The sequence below is a fragment of the Drosophila arizonae genome, chromosome 5 (genome assembly GCF_054131065.1).
Source record: "Drosophila arizonae isolate 15081-1271.41 chromosome 5, UAZ_ARI_1.0, whole genome shotgun sequence".
Classification (NCBI taxonomy): Eukaryota; Metazoa; Arthropoda; class Insecta; order Diptera; family Drosophilidae; genus Drosophila; species Drosophila arizonae.
The window spans coordinates 24,088,219-24,112,146 of record NC_142925.1 but is presented as its reverse complement, the minus strand read 5'-3'; the positions used below and the strand labels follow the sequence as shown (position 1 = coordinate 24,112,146).

At 40.9% G+C, this 23,928-nt stretch overlaps 3 protein-coding genes and 1 long non-coding RNA gene across 8 annotated transcripts in view; 3 read left to right on the top strand and 1 right to left on the bottom strand.

Annotated features, from left to right (window-relative positions):
• The first annotated feature begins 216 nt into the window (after positions 1-216).
• Positions 217-19,414, top strand: LOC108616798 (phosphoenolpyruvate carboxykinase [GTP]-like). 3 transcript variants are annotated; one of them, XM_018012231.2, is made up of 2 exons: positions 217-2,416; positions 13,803-19,414. In XM_018012231.2, the coding sequence occupies exons 1-2, from the start codon at positions 2,382-2,384 to the stop codon at positions 15,685-15,687; spliced, it is 1,920 nt and encodes a 639-aa protein (XP_017867720.1). In that variant the 5' UTR covers positions 217-2,381; the 3' UTR covers positions 15,688-19,414. The 3 variants fall into 3 exon arrangements, with proteins under 3 accessions (XP_017867720.1, XP_089327015.1, XP_089327016.1); XM_089470889.1 differs by lacking the exon at positions 217-2,416 and adding an exon at positions 12,101-12,246; XM_089470890.1 differs by lacking the exon at positions 217-2,416 and adding an exon at positions 13,382-13,696.
• LOC149268836 (uncharacterized) lies at positions 5,552-8,221 on the bottom strand. Its single transcript, XR_016270405.1, has 2 exons — positions 6,577-8,221; positions 5,552-6,343 (listed from the first exon to the last, which is right to left on the bottom strand). It is a non-coding gene; the product is annotated as an uncharacterized LOC149268836 (long non-coding RNA).
• Positions 19,164-23,166, top strand: Pepck1 (Phosphoenolpyruvate carboxykinase 1). The gene is made up of 2 exons (XM_018012230.2): positions 19,164-19,515; positions 20,002-23,166. The coding sequence occupies exons 1-2, from the start codon at positions 19,484-19,486 to the stop codon at positions 21,911-21,913; spliced, it is 1,944 nt and encodes a 647-aa protein (XP_017867719.1). The 5' UTR covers positions 19,164-19,483; the 3' UTR covers positions 21,914-23,166.
• Positions 23,135-23,928, top strand: part of Rgk2 (Rad, Gem/Kir family member 2) — a 14,477-nt gene continuing 13,683 nt past the window's right edge. For 2 of the 3 annotated variants that reach the window (XM_018013387.2, XM_018013385.2), the window contains exon 1: positions 23,135-23,275. The gene's annotated coding sequence lies outside the window, so the exon portion shown is untranslated. The remainder of the gene's footprint in view (positions 23,276-23,928) is intronic. The other variant, XM_018013386.2, reaches the window with a different exon arrangement.

Here is a 23,928-nt window from a genome sequence, read left to right as displayed (position 1 = left end):
TATGTGAAACATTATTATGATATACGCAGGTAATTATGATTAAATAAAGATATATAAATAAATAGTGCGTTAAGTTCAAGAAAAAGAGCAAAAACCAACAAGACTTTGAATTATTATTATTATTATGATTATTTTTTAAATTACATATTTCAACAGAAAAGTTTAGTTCCATCCTTCAGTAATTCTGATATGTTTTGTACACAAACATTATAAAATTTGAAAGCGTTCTACTGGGTCTTCATAATGTCTTTTATGGACATCTTACTCTCCGTTCGCTGCAATATTTTTTTTTTTTTAATTTTATAATTTTTTATTTGTAATTCTCACAAGCCAAAAGCTAAAAGAAACTCTCATGTGAAGATTAGGCTTATCGCTAGGGTTCAAGTTTCGTTTTGGCTGAGTTTCTTTTTTGCAGTGCTGCAAATTCAGCATTTGATAAGTCATGAGCAATCTACATTCTTCTTCTTCTATTTCTCTTTTTGACTCTAGCCGACTGTCTCTCTCACCTTTCGTGCTCATTATATAAGTGCAGCGTGTGTGACTATAGTTCAGCTAATGGAGGCAGCTCTCATGGTACAAATTTTGATTAAAAACACCATTAAATGTGACATGGGGGCAACTGAAGTATGCAAGCGAGAATAACAATAATAAACGTGCCGATACTGATCAAATGATAAGCTGGGCGTATGCCGAAACAAGGCAAATATATATGTTAAATGACTAGCCAATGCCCTGTGCTTAACTTAGGGGACAACATTTTTTTCATCAATGAGTTTTACGGAGAGCGAAAAGAGTAGTAACTTTTGTATAACTTACTTTTTTTTTACAACTTGTCGGCATTAAAGACATATAAATATATATAAATTATATATGTAATTTAAAAGAATATATTCATGAAAAGTGTAACTAGGTGATCATACAAAAGTTAACCCTGAGTTTCAATGATATTTTAAATACCTTAAACCTGACAATTATAGGGTATATTGTTATGCTGTCTTACTTCTGCAAACAAGAAAATAAACATTTTTAATATTCAACAATATAAAATAGAATATCGCCAATTAATGTCAATTAATTATTTTAGGTAACAATCAACAGATACTCTATATTTGTATTAAAGTTGAGTAGCTAGAAATGGTAAACTATTTCAGCACAAACCGGCTTAAAAATAACAGCTTTAACAAAGAGAGACCAATATCCTTTTTTTGGAAACCACGAGTAACAAACTATAGGGTAGGAAATTTTTCGTTTTGTTTATGGCGAATTTACACGCTCTTTGTAAGTCGATTTGTGCATACAGTACTTAAATAAATCGTGTGGGAGGCAATTAGTTCACAAAGAGATAGAGATATCCTTTCATAGATATTGTATAATAACTTTTTCAGGGTACATCGTATCACTGTGAGTTCTTTCACAAGCAGCTACAGAAACATACCCTCTCTTTGTCTAATTTTGCTGGGTATGCAAAATCAGAGCCACAAATAAAAGATAAGCTGCTCTGGCTGCGGCTGCTGGCTCTGGTCGGCTGATGAATGATGTAAGCGGGGCAGCCGCCTCTTAGGCCACAGGCCACATACATCGATAAGCAAACATTTAAATTTGGCGCTGGGGCAAGAGAGTCTGGCTGTCCGTGTGTGTTTGGCTGTGTCTGTGGATGTGTGGCAACAGCTGAGCTTAACTGAGCAGGTTGCAGTCATTTGGAGGAGGAGGCGCGTCGTCTGGTGCATGCGGTGGGTGGCACGTACATGGCAATCGACAGGCGATGTGGGCATGCCGCTTATCTTATCAGCAAGCGGGCGCTGCATAAAAAATACACAGAGAAGGAGAGAGAGAGAGGGAGAGAGAGAGAGAGAGAAAGAGCGAAATAAACTCAATCACACAGACACAGAGGAACGGTCGACTAAAATGTATGTACAAATACTCTGAATAATGTGTAGTACATCTGTTACTTAAGCGCGCAGGCTGACGTAGAGTTTCAGTTTCGATTGTTGTGTGAAGGCAGCAACAAGTGCCCCGGCAGCAGCAGCAGCAGTAGCAGTAGCAGTAGCAGCAGCAGCAACAGCAACAGTTGTTGAAGCGCAACAAGTGCCACGCGTAGAGCGAGACCGAGACAGGCGAGAGAGGGAGAGTGAGAGAGCGAAGGGAGCTAAGAAAAATTGCCAGAGCTAAAAGCCCGCCACGTCTCTTCAATTAGCTCTGCTGCAGTTTTATTTAAATATAAATTCGCATTAAGGCATTCGCAAATTGATTAAATTAAACAACGAAATAAATTCATTAAACGCAATTCAATTGGCAGCCGCAACAGCTGAGCGAAAGAAAGCAAGGAAACGTGCATAAAGTGAAAGGCGACAAGGAAAAAGGGAAAACCACAATAAGTGCAAATGCTGCTCAAAGGCGTACAACTGCTGCGCGGCGGGTGAGTCTCAAGAGTTTCCATATGAAAAACCAGTTAGAAATATAGCTATATAGAGCTTTAAGCGGGTCAGTGTCGTGTGGTGGTTAACGGTACCCTCCCGGTAGCCCCTGTCATTGGCCAGCCTACTTAACTTACCTGTACGTTTTCTCACGTAAGCAACAAATAACCTACCTCAATTTTAGGCTATATTACAACACTAAGCGAGTGCTGCTTATCGCAGTGATAAAACCATAATTATTTATTATTTATTATTCAGCTGAAAATTTCCATATTGAGCGTATGTTTAGAGCAGATTTTGCAAATACACTCGCAGAGTTACTCCCACGAGAGAGCCTCAATGTTAATGTCGCAGATAATCCACAGATCAATACACTCGCTGCGGGGACGACAATAAGCATAGCAAGTACTGCTACAGAAAAACAATTGCGATAACATCAAAGACCACAAAGCGAGCCACAATAGCTCTTACTATTTGCACTCTCCCGCTATTCCTCTCTCTGCCTACCTCTTTTTTATTCTCTATTTTACAAACACTTTACACTCATGTGGTTTGTTTATAAACAATTTTTCACGCGCGCTGTCAGCCCCCTTGTCGACCCATTCAGCCTTTCCCAATCACGTTTTATCAATGAATTTGCCCGCGTTAGTTGAGGTTTTTCTAGGGCGCTCAAAAGAAGGCAACACTTTTAAGATTTCCACATTGCGGTTGTTCAAGCAAAAACTATGCGAACATTTTATGTATTCTTTGAATGGGTTTCTTGGTATATTAAATATAAATAAGAGTACATGTATTTATGAAAACCTATTTAAAGCGTTAAGACAATAATTATAAGCGAGCAGCGAAATAAAAAATGCTTTCAAACCTATATTTAGCTCTGAGTAGGCATCCCTAATCTATATATGAACAATTAATTTTTATGTGGTATTGTGGGAAATTTGGAGAAAGTTTGGAAACATTTTTCTTCCGGTCAAGACAGGCATAACTCAAGCAGAAGACAAATTTCTTACATATCCTCAAAAAATTTTTTAATTTCACCTCTTCTGATTAATAAATTTCACAATTCGTATTAAATTTAGACTCTAAGTAAACTCTTATCAAGTCTTTGAAAGGTGTTCACCTTGATTTTGGCCTTGACTCTTTCAAATAATCCAAATAGAATTCATGATAATATTTCTAAGCTTGTAGTTGCCTCTTTCAGCACTACCTAAGCAATCCTGTCAATAGCTTCACTGAGAGCATTTATACGGCTGCTGCTGCATCAACACCTTCTGAGCCCCAGATAGGTTCCAACTATGGAATTCGACTAACAAGAGAGGCCAGGGATCTTTTGTTGCAAAAAAGAAGACTTCGTAGACGCGCAATCAGAACGCAGGACCCATGGGACCGAATCTTATGGAACCGGGCTGCTAGGCAACTACGAAATGTATTGAGAGAACTTCGAAGCAACTTCTTTGAGCAGAAGCTGGCTTCTTTGGATTATACAGTTGATGCTGGATACTCGCTTTGGAAGTGTACCAAGTCACTTAAGAGACAACCGTTTAGGCAGGTACCAATCCGGTGTCCTAGCGGTGATCTAGCTAAGAACGAAGAGGAGCAAGCGAATTCGTTTGCGAAGCATCTAGAAGCCAGGTTCACACCCTATGAATTTGCCACTGCTGATCAGATCGAAGAGACCACTGATAGTCTACAGACACCTCTACAAATGTCCTTACCCATTAGGGCAGTTAGGGTTGAGGAAATTGCTGAAGTCATAAAGTCCTTGCCGAATAAGAAAGCACCTGGTTATGACAGACTGAGCAATGCAACGCTAAAAGCCCTCCCTACTCGGGCGATCATCTTCATAGCTTTAATATTTAATGCTATGCTGAGGGTGGAATTCTTTCCTAAGCAATGGAAGATGGCAGCGATTGTAATGATCCACAAACCAGGAAAGCCAGAGGATGACCCAGAATCGTACCGCCCAATAAGTCTGCTGTCGTCACTTTCCAAAGTATGGGAGAGACTTATTGCCAATCGACTTGGCAATATCATCAGTGAACGTCATATCTTACCGGACCATCAGTTTGGCTTTAGAGAAGGACACGGAACTGTGGAGCAGGTTCACCGGTTGACGAGGCACATCCTTCAGGCATTTGATGACATGGAATACTGCAACGCAGTTTTTGTCGATATGCAGCAAGCATTTGATAGGGTCTGGCATACAGGGCTTCTCAGCAAAATCAAAAACCTCTTCCCAGCACCTTACTTCGGGATTCTACGATCGTATCTGGAGGGACGGCAATTTATTGTCAGAGTACGGAACACATACTCGACTCCTTGCCAAATGAGAGCTGGAGTTCCTCAGGGCAGCGTATTAGGGCCGCTGCTTTACTCCATTTACACGGCCGACCTACCCTCCCCTAGCGTGCGCCACATGGAGAATCCTGGCAAAGCCCTTCTCGCTACTTACGCAGACGATATAGCGGTGCTCTACAGCTCAAAATGTCCCACTGAGGCTTCGAATGGAGTGGAGAGCTACCTAAACACACTAGTAGCATGGTGCAAAAGATGGAACATGAAAATCAACCCACGCAAGACCACCAACTCTTGCTTCACCCTAAAAACCTTCATCAGCCACACCCCGCCTATACGTTTAGATGGCGAAACACTTGATCAACCTTCGCAGGCAAAGTACCTTGGCATCACCCTTGACAAGCGTCTAACATTTGGTCCTCATCTTAAGGCAGTGGCTAGGAGATGTGGGCAACGCATGCAACAACTGCGGTGGCTGCTCAACAGACGCAGCACCATGTCACTCAGAGCTAAGAGAGCGGTTTATGTCCACTGTGTTGCCCCAATTTGGCTCTACGGTGTGCAGATTTGGGGAATATGCGCAAAATCAAACTATAAACGCATACAGGTCCTGCAAAATCGTGTATTGCGGCAAATTACAAACTGCCCATGGTATGTGCGCGGCTCAACTCTACATCGAGATCTGAAACTGTTTACTGTGGAGGAACAGATTGGGAGACACACTAGTCGATATAGTGACAGACTGGCTAGACACCGGAGCAGACTAGCGAGAAGATTGCTTCCTGCGAGACCACTAAGGCGATTAAAACGCTTGGGTTTTGCCAAAAATATGAGATAAGTCGTTTAGGGATACTTGTAAATATATATTTGTAAGTCCTCCTGAATACATCAGAAGGTTAGGTGTTATATAAAAATTCTAATTGTGTTGTTAAGGTACTAAACTTGCATTGTACAGATTCAGCGCTTAAAATATATATACAAACAAAAAAAAAAAAAAAAAAACTCTTCATAATATTCTCATAACATTCAGTCCACTTAGCACTGTGCTATCAAGATTTGTCCCGTAGCTTTCCACTTGAGCAAATAACCTTATCTCTCTATGGTAATTAATGTCAGCCGAAATCAAGCTGTACAACAAGTGTAGCATACTTTTCAGCTGATCATAGAATGCCTTACTTTGTCTGCTTCTATTCAGATCAAACTTACATTGCATACTTTTGTGGGCATAGAAGCTTTCGCTTCGTCGAGCTGTTTCTTTGTTTTGCTTTGTGCCTTGTTTCTTTGTTAGCTTTCAGTTGACGCCGCTGCACGTCCCTCACTGTATTCCGACCAACACTGCGCACTGTTTTTGTGTTTTTGTTTTGGCTCCAGTTTTTTTTGCGCTGCTATCGGTGCTATCTGTGTGTGTGGGAGCAGGCGAGCACGATCTGTGCGCGAAGAGCGCCGCTGCAGTTGACCGACAAGTTTAGCTGCCTTCCCCCACCCACTCGCTGGCTGATTTGACAGCCTGTGTGTGTGCATATGCGTATGAGTATGCGTGTGTGTGTGCGTGCGTAAATAAACACAAACTGCGGTTTGCATTGGTGTGCTATCTTTGCTGTTGCTTTTGGGGCACTTAGCAACAGCGTCGGACTCTGGAAATCAGAAGAAACAAAATGAAAAAGAAGAGAATTTAGAATAAGAAAAAAAAAAAACACAAAAAACTTTTTGGCTTTTAGCAGACTTGTTTGGCTTGCCTTTTGTTTTGATAGCCGCTTTTTTGGTGTGTGGCGTGTTTTGGACCGGTCAACAACGTGTCACACGCTGACCATTTCGTATACCCTAGCAATATAAATAAAGTGCGAGTATGATAAGAGGATCAACTTACTATAAATGTATTTTGTTCTCAGCATCGAGATGCAAGTTGATTAAAGTTTGTTTTCCTCTCTGTTTATCTCTTTGTGCCCCTGTGTTTTATATATATCAAATTCAATGTTTAAATATGTATATGGAAGACAGCCAACTGTACAACTACAGGGTACTTCCAAGTCAATCAGCTTTGACAACGGTCCTCTTTAATTTTTGCACTTGACTTGCATGGGTTTCCTCTTGGCGTCTACCTCTTTTCCAAGAGCTACAGTTATATATCTGCCAGATACACAGCGTGACAGACATTGTTGTGCTTGTGCAATCCACAGACAGACAACAGACAACAGCAGCAACTGTCTATCTCTCTCTGTGTCTGAGTTCTCTGAATGATAACCTCAGACAGCCCGAACAACCCATGACAACAATAAGATTGTTTTTATTGACGTCTCGCATTGGCATTTAGTTCGCTAGGCGAGCCCCCCAATCGAGCGCAACGGAACAGAAATAGAAATACGACAAACGAAAAACACAATATTCGAAATACAATAATATTTTTTGCATGCAATTCAATTGCCTGAATGAATAACAATAATGAATGAATAACAATAATAATATTTTCCACTTAATTGGAAAAGTCTCGAATTTCGATTACTCAATAAAAACAATTTGAAGCGCAGCAAAATTACTAACGAAAATTTCACCTGCTAATTACGTTTATATCGTATTGTTTAGAGCTTATCAGTTAATTGTTTGTTTACTACACTCGCAATTATTTATTATCACACGAATTTCGAATTTCGATTCGGTTTCAAAGAATTCCTCATTGCTGATAAGATTAGATAGCTAATGGTCGTATATATGCTTAATTTCGATAGTTCCGAGCAAACACATGTTTTATATACCCCATCGATGGTATTTTCGATGACGTGAAATATATTTTATATGCACTGCGAGAAATGTGAGCTTGAAAAATAAAAGAACTGCAAAATACATTTGGTAAAAGACCAACTTAAGCTGGTGTCTGTCTGTCTATCTAGTTGTCTTCTCTGAATAAATATTAAGACAGAGAAAGAGTATTTGAATGTATTTGAATATATTTCAGCAACTCTTTTATTAATGTACATATTCAGAGAGTTAAACTTTATGCTGATGATAATTTTACTGGCTATCCTTCCATAGTCTTGTCTCCATTCTCTCTCTATCCCTTTCACTCAGTTGCTTAACTGCGCCTCAGAACGAGACTTTGCACCCACTGTATCCAAGTGCGCCTGCATAGACACAGCTTGGGCCGTTGGTATATGTATGTATATACGCATATTACCTTCCACGTCACTTACATATGTACACACATGTATATAAATGGAATGCTCTATAATCTACGCAGACAGACAACTTATATACGCCTACATTATGTAGAAGTTCTCGCTTATCAGCTGGCAAACACACACTCACATATTGAGTCGATGTTTCTGGTTGTCGCTTGGACTTTGATATGCCATAAAGCCTCATTAAATTAAATAAAGCATTACGACTTTTTGAGTTCTCTAAATCGAACTAACGTATTAGTTTTATTAGTTGGAACTTAGTTCTTGTGGAACAACATTCAACAACACTGCCGACCTTGGCACTGAGCTAGTGGCATATTTTGTTGAGTGGGTCTCTCCTCAGACAACATTAGTGGAGCTTATTGGAGTTATTAGTGTGAGCAATATATGTTATACTACTTATAGCCTATCAGCACATATTTAATGCAGTAAAAATTCTAGATTGTACTGAGAGTACGTATAATTATCGTATAAACAGCGAATCTACCAAAGCTTATTTATTGAACTTGTATGCTTTATTTTGAGAGAAGTACTTCATAAATAATCGTATAATGCTATCTTGCTCAACACCAACTAAAAAAGAATAATTCTAAACTAGTTTTCACTGGACATTTTTAAGTATAATCTAAAGAGTACAATCTATTCTGATTGATCTTGATCTTATTTAAAAGTAGGACAATTTCTAAATGTGCTGTCTCTAATAAATATTGATTATAAATATTTTAGTAAATATCGAAATGACCAATATTTTGGTATCTGGTGTACCACATTAATGTCTATAGAATCAATAGTATTGATGTATTGACAGACTACGAAAGTTGAGTACAAAGGACTACGGACACATACAGAAAAAAATGTAATGTACAATAAATATATATATATATATATTATTTTTATGTATACATTTATATTTATATTAAACTATAGTCGAATTAAGTAATTTCTCCCAGCATATTTATAAATTTCTCCAAAATCCTTTTAATTTTCTGATTTTAAAAATACATTTCCACAGAAAATATTTTTAAATATATAATTTTCAATCATTTTTCGAAGAAAATATTGCTGATGCTTGTCTAGGGAAACTTAGCATCAAGCAACTATAGTATATTACGATTATTATATATATATTTTTTTAAATACTATACAGACTCTCGCCAATGAATTTCGAACCCGGATTTTAGTTGACTTATAATTAGTGAAATATAATTAAATTCCAAAGTTTTCCTGTTCTTATGTACATATATAGATTGATTGTATATATGTATATATATACAGATTAACAGTATGTGACGTCAAGTCGCTATGGAAAAACCTTTCATAGCATATGCGACTCAAATTCCTACATATGTAGCTATAAAACCAGTTCATAGCTGATTTCTTTATATACGGCACATATAGAGAAGTTCCCAAAAAAATAAAAAAAATAAATAAATAAATAAATAATAAATAAATAAATAAAAAATAAAAACCAAATATATTTTATATGTACATATATACTAATGTTTATGCTCAGATGGAATTTTTTTCCTTGTATACATCCTGCTACTGATTTTCCCTAACGTTATAGTTCAATTACTGATTATTGCATTATATGGTAATATGTTATGACGTTTATAACTGTGAATGAATTGCCCAACAGCTGAGCGATTTTTTATTAGAAACTATACACAATTGGGCACATTCCATTTCTGTAGATCTTTTATATTGTAACAAAATAAAATAATAATCGTAATAATAATAATAAAATTAATAAATATTGTTTCGACTTTTAACTTTTTTAGCCATGCGTCGGCATCAATTTTAATTTTAATTTTCTCAATTATTTGTTCTTTACATTGGTATTGGTGGCAACTGGTTCAAACCGGAGCTGGGCGAACTGGTTTGATTTAGAGTGCTTGCTCTGATGGCCAGCTGATAAGAGTGAAAAGGGGCGTCCAATACCACTGTAAGTGTGTGTGTGTGGCTAGTGTGCCCTTAACTGTCTGTGTGATTGTGCTCTGTCTGGCGCTGAAACTAAGGCCATGGCTAGATGACTTGGATGATGAACTTGTTCAGAGCCAACTTAAAGTTCTCTGAATGAAAGGGCTAGCCATTTAACGAAGAACGAAGAAATTGATTAGAAAATTAGCGGTGGAAATCAGCTGAAAGTTCGATTTCCATTTACTGTTGCCACGTATCCAAAAATAAAAGTGCCACGTCTACATGTATATACACCCAAGCACACCCAACTACATATAAGTTTTCCATATATATAAATAAATATATATGTGTATAAGTATGTATATATGTTATATGCTATTTATATATACATATAAGTAGAAAAACACGCGCTTGTTAATTTTTTGCGTATTCCTTTTCGCAACGAGTAAAAAACGCAATAAAAATAAAAATAAATATGCTACACGAAAATAAAATGTGCCAAAGAGCAGCTGCCGGCATGCGTTGCGGCATGCCCACAAAAATGGGCGTCAGAGGCGAATATACCCTATACTAAAAGTAATATTTTCGATTCTGGCATGCAAAAAAGTAATTCTCTTGTGATAAATTTCAGCAAAACTAGGGTATTATTTAGTCAACATACATTTTGTGTTCTTCTCTTTGTTTTTGCTAATTTAAGAAATCAGTGTACAGTCAACAAAAGCAAATCTGAAAAGATTGTGTAAATAAAGTAGCTCCATTAATGCTTCACAAAAGGTCTTTGTGTATAGGAATTTACAGGGATTAAAGGAATTTCAGGGCATATTGTATTGTATATCACGTTGGATCCATAAGAAAAAACATTTGTGTTCACCTTTAAGGTCTACAAGGGAAGGGTATCTTAAGGTCTGCGCTTTTCATAATTATTTGAATATCTCTTATAATTAAGAGAAAGAATGATTATGATGGACTTCACAGCTACTGTGTAGTCTAGGGTATTCTTGAGCACATCTATTGTCTTTCTCCTAATAATTAGACCTGCCTCGGATTAAAACGCATTGCCATTTGCCAAATGCCAAGAGAACAAACGCACTGCAGAGCGTGCCAAGCTAAATATTGCTGATCCCATTTCGAATTCCCACTCCAATCCCCATTCCTGTTCCAATTCCCATTCCCATTCCCATTCCTATGTCCAATACCTATTACGTTTCACATGTGCTATCTTGTGTTCTTCTAATCAGCTGAAATTGAACTCTTCGCTTGCTCTGTGCGCGTGGCTGCCATCAAATATTGTCGAGTCGTCTGCACCGAATAATTGCTAGAAGCGTCACAGCTGATAATGAGAGTCTCGCAGTTGAGTTTTTGAGCATTTGCCATAAGAAGGCCAGCGAGAGCTCTTTACTATTTAACTATGGTCAGTTCTTATCATTAGCGAGCTCATGGCACATAAAAATGACATAAATAAAAAATAAATACGCAAAATAAATACATTTAAGAGCCGTATTAAAAGCGAATCCAGCCAAACGGTAGCAGCGCAAATTATAGTAAATATTTGATCTGGGCGGGGTTCGGGCTTCGCTTTGCGGACCGAAAATGCCAGCTCAAGAAGTTGGCAAAACTTGAAAAAGATAAACAATAGAGCTCCCCGCGTATCCCCATAAATGCTGTCAATTTGATAAAACAACACAAACATTTATTAAATATTCATTCGCTTTAAATTAGCAGGCAAATTAATTAGCGCTTCGTGATTCGATTCGACGCAAATGAAGAAAGGTTAGTTTGAGAGAATGCGCACAATTTATCGATCGAAAAATACTTATTATACATTAATAGAGAATATGTTATAGAAATTGGAGAAATTTATCAAAATGGGCATTAGTATAGGCATTCAACATAGAAGACACAATATATACAATAAGGTGTGCGAAATAAGTAACTAACACTACGTTTTATACAAAAGTATATGGTGCTATACTATGTTTAGTATATAAAAGTATATAATAAAATATTTTATAGAAGCGATCAATATATAATTTCTTAATAAAAATATCAAATTTTATAAAACATATTTTCTATATATGTATATGACAAAAAAGAAGCGAATAATTTAATCTATATTAATGGCAATTAAAAGCTGATATATATTATATGATAACTCGCTGTACAGTTAACCAACATACACAACACTTCTGAATTTATTTATTGGACATTCATGTTTCTCACATATCTATGTTCACAGTGTCTTTGCTAACGATCGCAGATGTTTATATAAATAAAAAATATATATATAGTATATAGTATATAATAATAAAATAATAAAAATGAATCTAAAACAAAACATACTAAATGCTATTTAAGCAGTTGTCAATTGGTAAGCTGTCTTAGTCAACGTCTCCTTCTGGTCCACTGAACACAATGAGAAGCCCCAGGCGAATGCTGCACTTTATGTAATAACTTTCGTATGATTACACTTTTCATTTAATCTACGCTTAGAGAGCATTATTTCATTTGTCTGCAAATTAGTTTGATGACATTTCGGGTGCTGCATCGAGTATATTTTATCATGTGCCAAGCTGTGCACATATACATATGTATATATGCATGTATGTAGTATAGTTAATGTGTGTTAATAACTCGAACCGGGGCACTGACAATCTGCCATACAGACCACGCACAAGCACAAGCATATAGTATTTTGTATTTTGTATATATACATATGTATTATCTATATATGTATGTGTGTGTGTATGTGCATATGCATGGAGTATTTAAGTAGCTAAACGCGCCACTAGAAAATGCGCAGTTTCCGAAAAAAATTCGTCGTCTGACCGAAACAAAATTAGATTACATAAATGTGTGACGTCACTGAACGACAAGGAACTATGGCGTGAATAGTCAATGGACTTTGGACCCAGCGGACAATGTAACTAGAACTACACGATTGTGCCCCAGATAAATGCTATGCGAGCTGATTTATATGATAAACAATGCCGATAAATTGATATTGACGATGAGATTATAGATAGCAAGCTCTGAAGGGCGTCTGCTTTGATAAACTGAGATGCGAAATGCTGGCCATGTTTGGCATTCTGTAACAGTTACAGCCAGGGTCAACACACAGCTGTGATCAGAGACAGCCAGTGAGACAGTGAGAAAAAGAGGGAGCGAGAGAGAAAGATTATCTCTTAGGATAACCATAACAGAGAACACAACATTAGCTGCCGAACCAGCTGTTGGCTGATGAAATATTGCATCATACAATTGCGTTCGGCCGGTTCAGCGAAACGAAAGTGAGGCAGTCATGACGCCTTCACATTACTCTCTCTCTCTCTCTCGGATTCGCCTTCTCTCTTTCTTTCTCTCGGCTATGTTGTCGCTGACAATTGAAGGTTGTCTCTCTGTCTCGCTGTGGCTGCTGCTTCGGATTCCCCAAACCAAACGCGCTGTGCAAAAGTCGAAGCAAGTTTTTCATGAATTCACAAGCAGCAAACAGAAATAATGAACAACAAAATATTGAACAGCTATTAGATACTCTGCAATTGTATGGAAGCTGCTAATAAATAATTAATAAATAATAAATTAAAAATATCTAATATATCCAGAGATCAGCTTTAGCTAATCATAAGAAAAGGCCTAGAGCCAAAGGGGAAATGCTGTTAGTCTCTGTCAGCCTGCCTCCACTGAGAAATATACCCATTTAGAGCAGCTGCTTTCTGGGGTATTGTCAGAAACCTGCACAACCAGCCAACAGCTGATTAGCCAGTTTTGGTTTTACAATTGTGTGTGGGACAAATGCGACGGGTGACGGCAACTCAACTCTTTTTTTCCAACATACTTAGAATACTAATTGAGGTACAGTTGTGCACAAAACATGCAGATAAAGCGGGCTGCGGCCAGGTAAAATTGGTAAACCCTAAAAGCAGCTGTGTTAGGATTTCAACATATACCTGAGCAGGTAGCTCTCAGTACCCTACTTATCGGAGATAGCCATTTTTCTTTTCAGATTGGCCTCTCCGCCCAAGTGCTACAATTTTCGGCTCGTCTGCCGTTCGCTGTCCGTGCAATATGGCGACGTGAAGACACTGACGCCCGCTGTCCGGGAGTATGTGGACAAGTGCGTGAATCTGTGCCAACCGGACCGAGTGCACATCTGCGATGGCACCGCCGCGGAGAGCAAGCTGCTCCAAGGCTTGATGCTGAAGCAGGGCACAATCTTGCCTTTGCCCAAGTACACGAACTGCTGGCTGGCACGCACTAACCCAGCTGACGTGGCCCGCGTGGAGTCCAAGACGTTCATCAGCACGGAACGCAAGGAGGAGACGGTGCCAGTTACGCCAAACGCCACGCCCGGAACCCTTGGCAATTGGATCTCCGATGCGGATCTGAAGGCGGCCATTGCCGAGCGTTTCCCGGGCAGCATGAAGGGTCGCACCATGTACGTCATACCCTTTAGCATGGGTCCCGTGGGCTCACCTCTCTCCAAAATAGGCATTGAGATCACCGACTCTCCCTACGTGGTAGAGTCCATGAAGATTATGACGCGTGCAGGCGCTCCAGTGCTGGACGTGCTGCAGCAGGGCGACGGCCAGTTCGTCAAGTGCCTTCACTCAGTTGGCACTCCCGCCAGTGGCGTGCAGGCCCAGGCCTCGTGGCCATGTGACCCAGAGCGCACCATCATCCTCCATAAGCCAGCCGAGAACGAGATCGTTTCCTATGGCTCCGGCTATGGAGGCAACTCGTTGCTGGGCAAGAAGTGCTTTGCCTTGCGCATCGGCAGCACCATTGCCAAGCGGGAGGGCTGGCTGGCCGAGCACATGCTGATTCTGGGCATCACCAATCCGCAGGGCAAGAAGATCTATGTGGCAGCCGCTTTCCCTTCAGCTTGCGGCAAGACCAATCTGGCCATGATGACGCCCACTCTGCCGGGCTACAAGGTGGAGTGCGTGGGCGATGACATCGCCTGGATGAAGTTCGACTCGCAGGGTGTGCTGCGTGCCATCAATCCCGAGAACGGCTTCTTCGGCGTGGCCCCTGGCACCTCGCGTGCCACCAATCCCATTGCCATGGACACCATCTTCCGCAACACGGTCTTCACCAACGTGGCCTCCACGTCGGATGGCGGCGTCTACTGGGAGGGCATGGACGCCTCTCAGCTGGGCAATGTCACGGTCACCGACTGGCTGGGCAAACTCTGGTCGGCGGAGTCGGGCAAGCCGGCTGCGCATCCCAACTCTCGCTTCTGCACGCCTGCGGCTCAGTGTCCAATCATTGATCCCGCCTGGGAGGACAGCGCAGGAGTTCCCATCTCAGCGATTCTGTTCGGCGGTCGCCGACCCGCTGGCGTTCCCTTGGTCTACGAGGCGCGCGACTGGGCACATGGCGTCTTCATTGGGGCTGCCATGCGCAGCGAGGCAACTGCTGCGGCCGAGCACAAGGCCAAGGTGATCATGCACGATCCCTTCGCGATGCGTCCCTTCTTTGGCTACAACTTCGGCGACTATCTCGCTCACTGGCTGAGCATGGAGCAGCGTGGAAAGGTGCCAAAGATCTTCCACGTGAACTGGTTCCGCAAGAGCGATGAGGGCAAATTCTTGTGGCCAGGATTTGGCGACAATTCCCGAGTGCTGGACTGGATCTTCCGGCGTGTGGAAGGCGAGAAATGCTACGAGGAGTCGCCAATCGGACTGCTCCCTAGTCAGGGTGCACTGAATGTTGAGGGCGTGGAGGGCAATGTGGATCTGAAGCAGCTGTTCGATCTGCCCAAAGACTTTTGGCAGCAGGAAGCCAAAGAGATCGAGCAGTACTTCCAGGACCAGGTGGGCGACTATTTGCCACGCCCCGTCGCAGACCAGCTGACAGAACTGAAGAAGCGTGTGGCCAACATGTGATGTGAATAATCGCTCCATTCTGTGCGGTTTCATAGGTTATTCCTAATCTTAGTTTATTAAACTCTCATAAAAAAACCAGCAAAAAAGATTTTGTTGTATCGCATTCCATGGGCATGGGCATAGGCATGGGCGTGGCTTTTCGGGCACGCAAAGGGAGAGAAGGCAATGCGAGGAAGTGGGAGAGAGGCCCGTCCACGAAATTGGCGTAAACAAGCAAATAAATTCATAATCGTGTTAACCTCTCTGCACCACTGCGAATTATCAAGATCGCTGGAAAAAAACGAGCAAATATTATGGAATATTATGAAAAAAGACCAAAAACTTGGAGCTCATAAACGTGCCACGCAGTTGTTAAGGTCTGATTAAAGACCTGGTCATGGGGTGGTGTGATTCGACATGCAGCCAATTAGAGAAGAAACAAGCCTCACGGCACGCGGCTCTGATAACGCATTGAGTCTGCCCGAAAAAGGGGTTCCGTTAGATCCGGTTAGATGATCATAAACAATTATCAATAATGATTAACAGCCAATATATATGTATATATATCAAAATTGTATTCGGCTGAAGATTCTTGGCTAACCATGAGCTATGGTTGAGATGAAATAATCCTGTTTTCAACACAGTAAGTAAAGAGCCTAGCCTTGCTAGATCCCAATCAAATAAATCGAAGGATAAGTAGTAAGAAGGATCGGTAAATACATTGATTTATTCAAGTATAGATTATAAAGGTTTAACACAAACTCAAATATGCTTTCCCATGTGGATCTTTGCCCTTACTATGATATTTATTTTTTGACTTAATGATAACATCTAACATGGACCTTTGACTATGCTAAGATATTTATTTTTAGACTTAATGATAACATCTATTGCAGCAATTATTAATGTATTATAAAGTATATATACATATGTGTTATATCACATAATCTAATCAAAATTTGACTGACTTTCCTAATGGCATTTCACATTGTTAGAGCTTATAAGGTCTAAGGTCTGTGGGAATTCCTGGTCTATCACATTAGCTAACATAGTGAAGCCTAGAGCCTGCTGCAGTAACATCCGAATTTCTTTCGTCAGCTATTACAACAATTTCTAGATCCGGATTACAGTTAAAAACAGATCTTAAGCCTATATTTAGAAAAAAATATTTTCCATTGCATCGAGACTGCAGGGGCTCGTTTGTGCAAGCTGATAAGGCCCGTTACAATATATATTTCGCTATATGTGTATTGATTTTCATTATTACTTATTGATCCCCCAACTCATTGACGTAAATTCAAAAATTAAGTCAAGTCATCAAACGCGCTTTAGTAATATAGCTGGGCGATCTTTGCACGGCGCGGGGCTGAGACAAGGGGCATAGGGACTGAGGTAGTGGGGAGCTGAGGAGGAGGCTGGCAGGCAGGCGGGGTAGCACAGGCAGACACTTGATGATGATTGTGATGATGATGATGCTGCTTATCAAGCTCAACTAGAAAAACAAGTCCACGGTTTAAAAATAAATACGCCAAAAAGAGCATTCCGCAAATTTGTGTTGAATATTTTTTTATGCTCTTTCATTTGCCATTAAAACAGGCGCGTGGAGGTTGGCTGATAAATAATCTTCAACGGAACTTTTCAAGGATTTCAAGGTTACGAGCTGCTCACTTTAAGGTGAACTACCCGATCAAAATGCCATTTACTTGTGGGTACAGAGATCACTCGTATCCCAACAAAATTGGTGAGAACCTTCATTTCTCCTTCGAAGAGCACATGATGATTCCATGCGGCTATTCGCGTCATGTCATGTGAAATTCACTATGTCCATTCATGGCCTCCATGTCGGTTGGCTGATGGCCATGGCCAACATTATAATAGAACAGCGTAGAATTTTGCTAGATCATCGAATCATCTTCCCCGTCACCATTTTCGCCAATAAGCGAAAGTGGCCAAACAAAACATATATATATGTATATATGTATATATATTCTGGCAACGTGACAACAGATCGAAAAGGCCATGTGATTCTATGTCGTGACAGAAGGCGTAGGTGGGCGCGTGTGTATTAGCCTTAGGTTGGAGTGGAGGAATTACTTCCATAGGCCTATATTCAACAAATTAGCTGTATCAATTTTGAAAGGGAAAAGCTAAAAGGTATAGGTGAGAGTGGGGGGAATATGAATCCGTTTCTATGTGTAAGAAAAAGAGTTACCTTAGTATAAATATTATATATAGAATTCGTATGGACTCTTATAACATTGACTGTGAACTTGAATTTTGATAAGGCAAATATAAGTAGATAATTGGGGTGTACTTGGGTTCATCATTATCTTAAATGGCATATCATCGACTGCAGATAATAAGCCATCTGTACAATGTTCGGATAATACTAATACTAATACTATAGATATTATAGGTAAATAAAAATATAAAGTAAGCTAATAAGAAAACTAAGATACATATATAAGGTTTGTTATTTCACTATATATAAATATATACGTACATATGTATATGTGTATGTATTTATAGATCATAAGGAGCATTCATCTTATCATATGTAAACCATTATTTTTAATTAGATACCACAGAAGCTGGCTCATATCTCTGGAAAGAATAAAACATCTTACTTAATGATGAAAATTATTGACACAAATGAACTAATTATTAACAGGAATTGAATTATTAATAGCTTAATATTCAAGATTTTGGATTGAGATTGCATATGTATATTTTATATATTCCTATATTTATATTAATAATATGAATCAAAATATACAAATAATTATATTACTCAGCCTGTGCTCTGTATATTTTCGATGGGTTAAGCAAAGACCAACAGGCAGCTCATGTTACGATAATTGTACGTAGGAAGAACTTATTGATACGTATTTGACAACATATAATAACTGGGCTATTTACGCACTGGAACGATATAGAGTGGAAAGCATAAATAAACAAAGTAATTAAATTAGCAGCAGCTGACAGAGCGAAAAACCAAATGACGCTGAGTGGAACGTAAATAGCGCTAAATGATTCTTATCAACCGCGAATAGGCGCGCTATCAAAACAACAACAGAAACGACTCCAAGAGCGGCGAATCGACGAAAAAAAGAAAACAAAAACAGCCAAAATAAATGAGAAACAAAAATAAACTGTAACTTGCTACAGCGGCACTAACAACATGGCTTGTTGTCAAGCGGCACCAGCAGCCCACCCCTTTCGCTCGCCCTCCGCGCTCACCCAGAAGCTCAGTGAAAAACCAAAACAATTGCCGAGCCTCCGACCCAACAGCCAATCAGCTGGCCCGCAGTTTGACCTGTGGCGCGCGCGCTACTCATAAAAAGATAGAAACAAACACAAGCGAGCCGAACCCGAATGACAGCCGAAGCCGAATGGCAGCCGATCGTGCGGCCCCCGTTAATCATGTTCTAGTCGCATCGGGCAGTCGCCCGGCAGGCAGCGCAGCGTATAAAAGGCCGACTGCAGCAAGCAGCTGGCATCAGTTACTCGTGGACTGAGTAAATGGAAAGATCAAGTGAAACATTTAATTTCAGTGATCTGAAAATCAAATTGATATTTGACAAAAAACTCTGGAAAAACATATGAAACTACAAGAGCGCATCAGCTAAAGCCCAATAAACCAACAAAAGCAACAAAAAGTTGAAATTGTGATAATTCAAATTGTGATACTTAAATTTTTTTGCCCAAATAAAAGCAAATAAATCGAACCGTTAATTAGTGCGCCATATTCCAAAGTCTTTTAAAGAATATTAATTTCTAATACAAACCTAAAGAAAACAAACAAAAAACTAACAATATGCCTGAGCTCATTGAACAAAGCAAAATTATGTAAGTACGAGTTGTTTCCCCAACAACAACAAACAAGTAATGAAAAGCGAGCATATGCATCACCACACCCAGAAACCTCTAGCATGTTGCATGCCCCATAATGTATTTTGAAATGAAAAAAGAAGAAACAAAATTAGTGCGTTTTCTTAAAATAAATAAAAAAGAAAAAACATTGTGCGAAAATAGTTTCCAAATTATTTAGTCTCAAATATTTTTTTTGCATAAATAAATCCTTTGCGAATATAGAACGTGACTTTGAAAATTGATTTTAATATTTTGCTAAAAAAAATCTTTAAAAAAAAATCATATATAAAATGTTGATTTTTTAAATGTTTTCCATTTCTACATATATACATATTCGTATACAAAATGAAGATATATGTATATTCTGCTCTTCTCTGCATAGCCCCTCCACATTTCATAAACTGACCCAGTCTCTCTTTAACTGAACATTAACTTATAAATTCTCTTCTCTCCTCTCTTCAGTGCCGCTAACGGCTGTGCTCTGCCTCAGCTGAACAAGCTCCGCCAGGACAACTGCGGCCTGTACAGCCACATTCGTGGCATTCCCACCTCGTATGGCGATGTCAACTCCTTGACTGCCGGTGTGCGCAGCTTCGTGGAGGAGGCAGTTGCTCTGTGCCAGCCCGACCAGGTGCACATTTGCGATGGCTCCGAGCAGGAGAACAAGATGCTCATCAAGGTGCTGCTGGAGTCGGGCACCATTGTGGCGCTGCCCAAGTACGAGAACTGCTGGCTGGCACGCACCAATCCGGCCGATGTTGCCCGCGTGGAGTCCAAGACTTTCATCTGCACTGAGAAGCGTGAGGAAACCATTCCCACGCCCAAGGATGGCGTCAAGGGCACTTTGGGCAACTGGATTTCGCCTGTTGACATGGAGGCAGCTATTCAGCAGCGCTTCCCTGGCTGCATGAAGGGTCGCACCATGTATGTGGTGCCCTTCAGCATGGGTCCAGTGGGATCCCCTCTGTCGAAGATTGGCATTGAGATCACCGACTCGGCCTATGTCGTCGCCTCCATGCGCATCATGACCCGCATGGGCGCTGCTGTGCTGCAGCAGCTGGCCAAGAAGGAGGAGTTCGTGCGCGCCCTTCACTCCGTGGGCACTCCAGCTAACGGCATTGTGGAGCAGCCATCCTGGCCATGCGATCCAGAGCGCACCATCATCCTGCACAAGCCCGCTGAGAACCTGATTGTGTCCTATGGCTCCGGCTACGGAGGCAACTCGTTGCTGGGCAAGAAGTGCTTTGCTCTGCGCATCGGCAGCACCATTGCCAAGCGGGAGGGCTGGCTGGCCGAGCACATGCTGATCCTGGGCATCACCGATCCCAAGGGCGTCAAGAAGTACATCACTGCCGCGTTCCCCTCGGCTTGCGGAAAGACCAATCTGGCCATGTTGAACCCTTCGCTAGCCAACTACAAGGTGGAGTGCGTGGGCGATGACATCGCCTGGATGAAGTTCGACTCGCAGGGTCTGCTGCGTGCCATCAATCCCGAGAACGGCTTCTTCGGCGTTGCCCCTGGCACATCGAAGGAGACGAATCCCATTGCCATGAGCACGGTCTTTAAGAACACCATATTCACCAACGTGGCCTCCACCTCAGATGGCGGCGTCTACTGGGAGGGCATGGAGAGCAGCCTGGCACCCAATGTGCAGATCACCGATTGGTTGGGCAACCCCTGGACCAAGGAGTCGGGTAAGCCAGCCGCTCATCCCAACTCGCGCTTCTGCACACCTGCAGCCCAGTGCCCCATCATCGACAGCGCCTGGGAGGATCCAGCTGGCGTGCCCATCTCTGCAATGCTCTTCGGCGGTCGTCGCCCAGCTGGCGTGCCCCTAATCTACGAGGCTCGCGACTGGACCCACGGTGTCTTCATTGGCGCCGCTATGCGCAGCGAGGCAACTGCTGCGGCCGAGCACAAGGGTAAGGTGATCATGCACGATCCCTTCGCGATGCGTCCCTTCTTTGGCTACAACTTCGGCGACTATGTGGCCCACTGGCTGAGCATGGAGAAGCGTGGCAAGGTGCCCAAGATTTTCCATGTGAACTGGTTCCGCAAGAGCGATCAGGGCAAATTTATGTGGCCCGGATACGGCGAGAACTCCCGTGTGCTCGAGTGGATTCTGCGCCGTGTGAATGGTGAATCCTGCTATGTCGACTCTGCCATTGGCCACATACCCGCTGAGGGGGAACTCAACTTGGCCGGCATGAAGGAGCAGATCGATGTGAAGCAACTGTTCTCGCTGCCCAAAGACTTCTGGACTCAGGAGGTGGAGGACATCCGCAACTACTTCGAGTCGCAGGTGGGCGCCGATTTGCCCGCTAGCATCTACGCCGAGCTGGACAAGCTGAAAGCCCGTATTGCCGAGCTGTAAGAGGACTCCAGGAAGCGACAGAATTTATCACAAACACACATCTTTACCCGCCTTGCACCACCTATAAGCCTAAGCAACCCTGTACTCCAGTACCAAAAAACGCATATAACCTATAATCCCGCCCGCGCGGGACTCTATATAACTAACGAAGACTATACTAACGATACAACTTTTTCACTTAGTCGTTTCTCTAGAGTTTAAGCCGCAGACTTCCAAAACTATTTATTCAATAAGTGTTTATATCTAAGCCTAAACTTAAGATCTGTATAAAGAAACCAACAAAAAAAAAATCCAGCAAAAAAATGCAAATTTAAATAAAACTAAAAAGATTTTATCAAACAAAAATTAATATGTTTTGATTTTGTTATATTTAGAAAAAAAAAAAAGAATGAAGCATTCGAAAATTTTAGATAATCAATATAATTCTATATGTGATAGTATTAAGGAAGAGCCAAAGAAGTCTACGGAATTAATTTTAAATAATCTTGGACTTCGCTTAAAAGCTTCAATCATCCAATATTAGCAACAGAAAATTAGAAAAGCATATAAAAAGTGGGGGAAACAAAAATGTTTCCCAAAAGTTTAGTTAAGACATATCTTTTAAAATATGTAAAACTTTCATTTCTGCTCGTTTAGTGATATTTAATGCATGCATAGCTATCAAAAATAAATTATAAATGAATAATATGAATACAAAAAAGAAAACAAACAATTTTTAAAGTAACAATAACAAAAATAAGAATTTTTGCATGCTGAAATTATATGTTGAGATTTGTTCATGTATTTAAAACTTAAAACTTAAAAAGAAAACGGTGAAACTTCTGAATCAGGGGAAATCTAAATCAACTAAGATAAGAAAGTTTTAGTAAAGAGAAACGCTGAAAAAAAAAAAACACAAGCTAGCATCTGTGAGCCACAAAAAAATAAAATAAAATAAAAGTTGCGGAACATTTAACCGCAAATCAGAACTAAAACTTAAATGAAATAAAGCCGAATTTTGAGAAGAAAGCGCTCTCAGTCGGAGGACTTCCAGGCTGGAAGCGCGAGCTTAGAAAGCTTCGACTGGCCAGTCTCAACAAAAATGCAGCCGAGTCGTGTGGCATGCCACAGTTCAGCTCGAGCTGCGTGCGCGCTCGGTCGGGCCATATTGAGCGGCAGCCAGCGGCAGTTGCAGCACCAGCGCGCGTCCAAGCGGAAACGGAAGTGCAACACATACAAAAAAAAAAAAAAAAAAAAAAAAGAAAAACACAAAACGAAAAATAAGTGTACAAACTGTTGCTGCAGACAATTAGCGAACAAAAAGTGAAGTTCAAAAGTGAAAAAGTTGCAGGAAATTTTCGCGCATCGTAAATCAAAATAATGGTAAAGCTAAAATATTTAATTTCTAGCAACAATTATGCGAGCTGCGATGCGAGTGTGTGTGTGTGTGTGTGTTGCTGTTGGCTATGTGCCTCTGTATGTGTGTGTGGCGCCTGTTGTTAAGCTGCGATTTGGCATGTTGATTTATGCGCTGCCTCTCACTCACGCATACAACTGCCAGTCGCTGTGTCTGTATACTTGTGTATCACTGTGTGCGTGTGTATGCTTATGTGATGTGTGTGTGTGTAAGTCGCTGGGATTATGCGTGTGCTCTTTAGCACTTGTTGCGCTTGTTACCTCGCACACACACACACACACACACACGTACACACACACAGGACATTCGCTTAATTGCTAATCCACGCACCCCAATCACTCCGACGCCCCCGGATGCGTCTAATTACACGTAAGTTGCCACAAAACGCTGCCACCTGCCACTGAAACTAGCCCCCAACGTTGGCAAATGACGCATTTAAAGGCAAATTGGCCGCCGAAAGCAACTGCTGCCCCACTTAATATGCCATCAACATGAGATTTGCCCAAATGCCGCCCGTCAAAGGAATTATGTGTGGCAATAAAATCGATGGCTTAGCCAGGGCAGCGGGGCTGTGGCTGTGCTCCTCTATTAACTAAGTTGCCGAACGTGACTTTTGGCC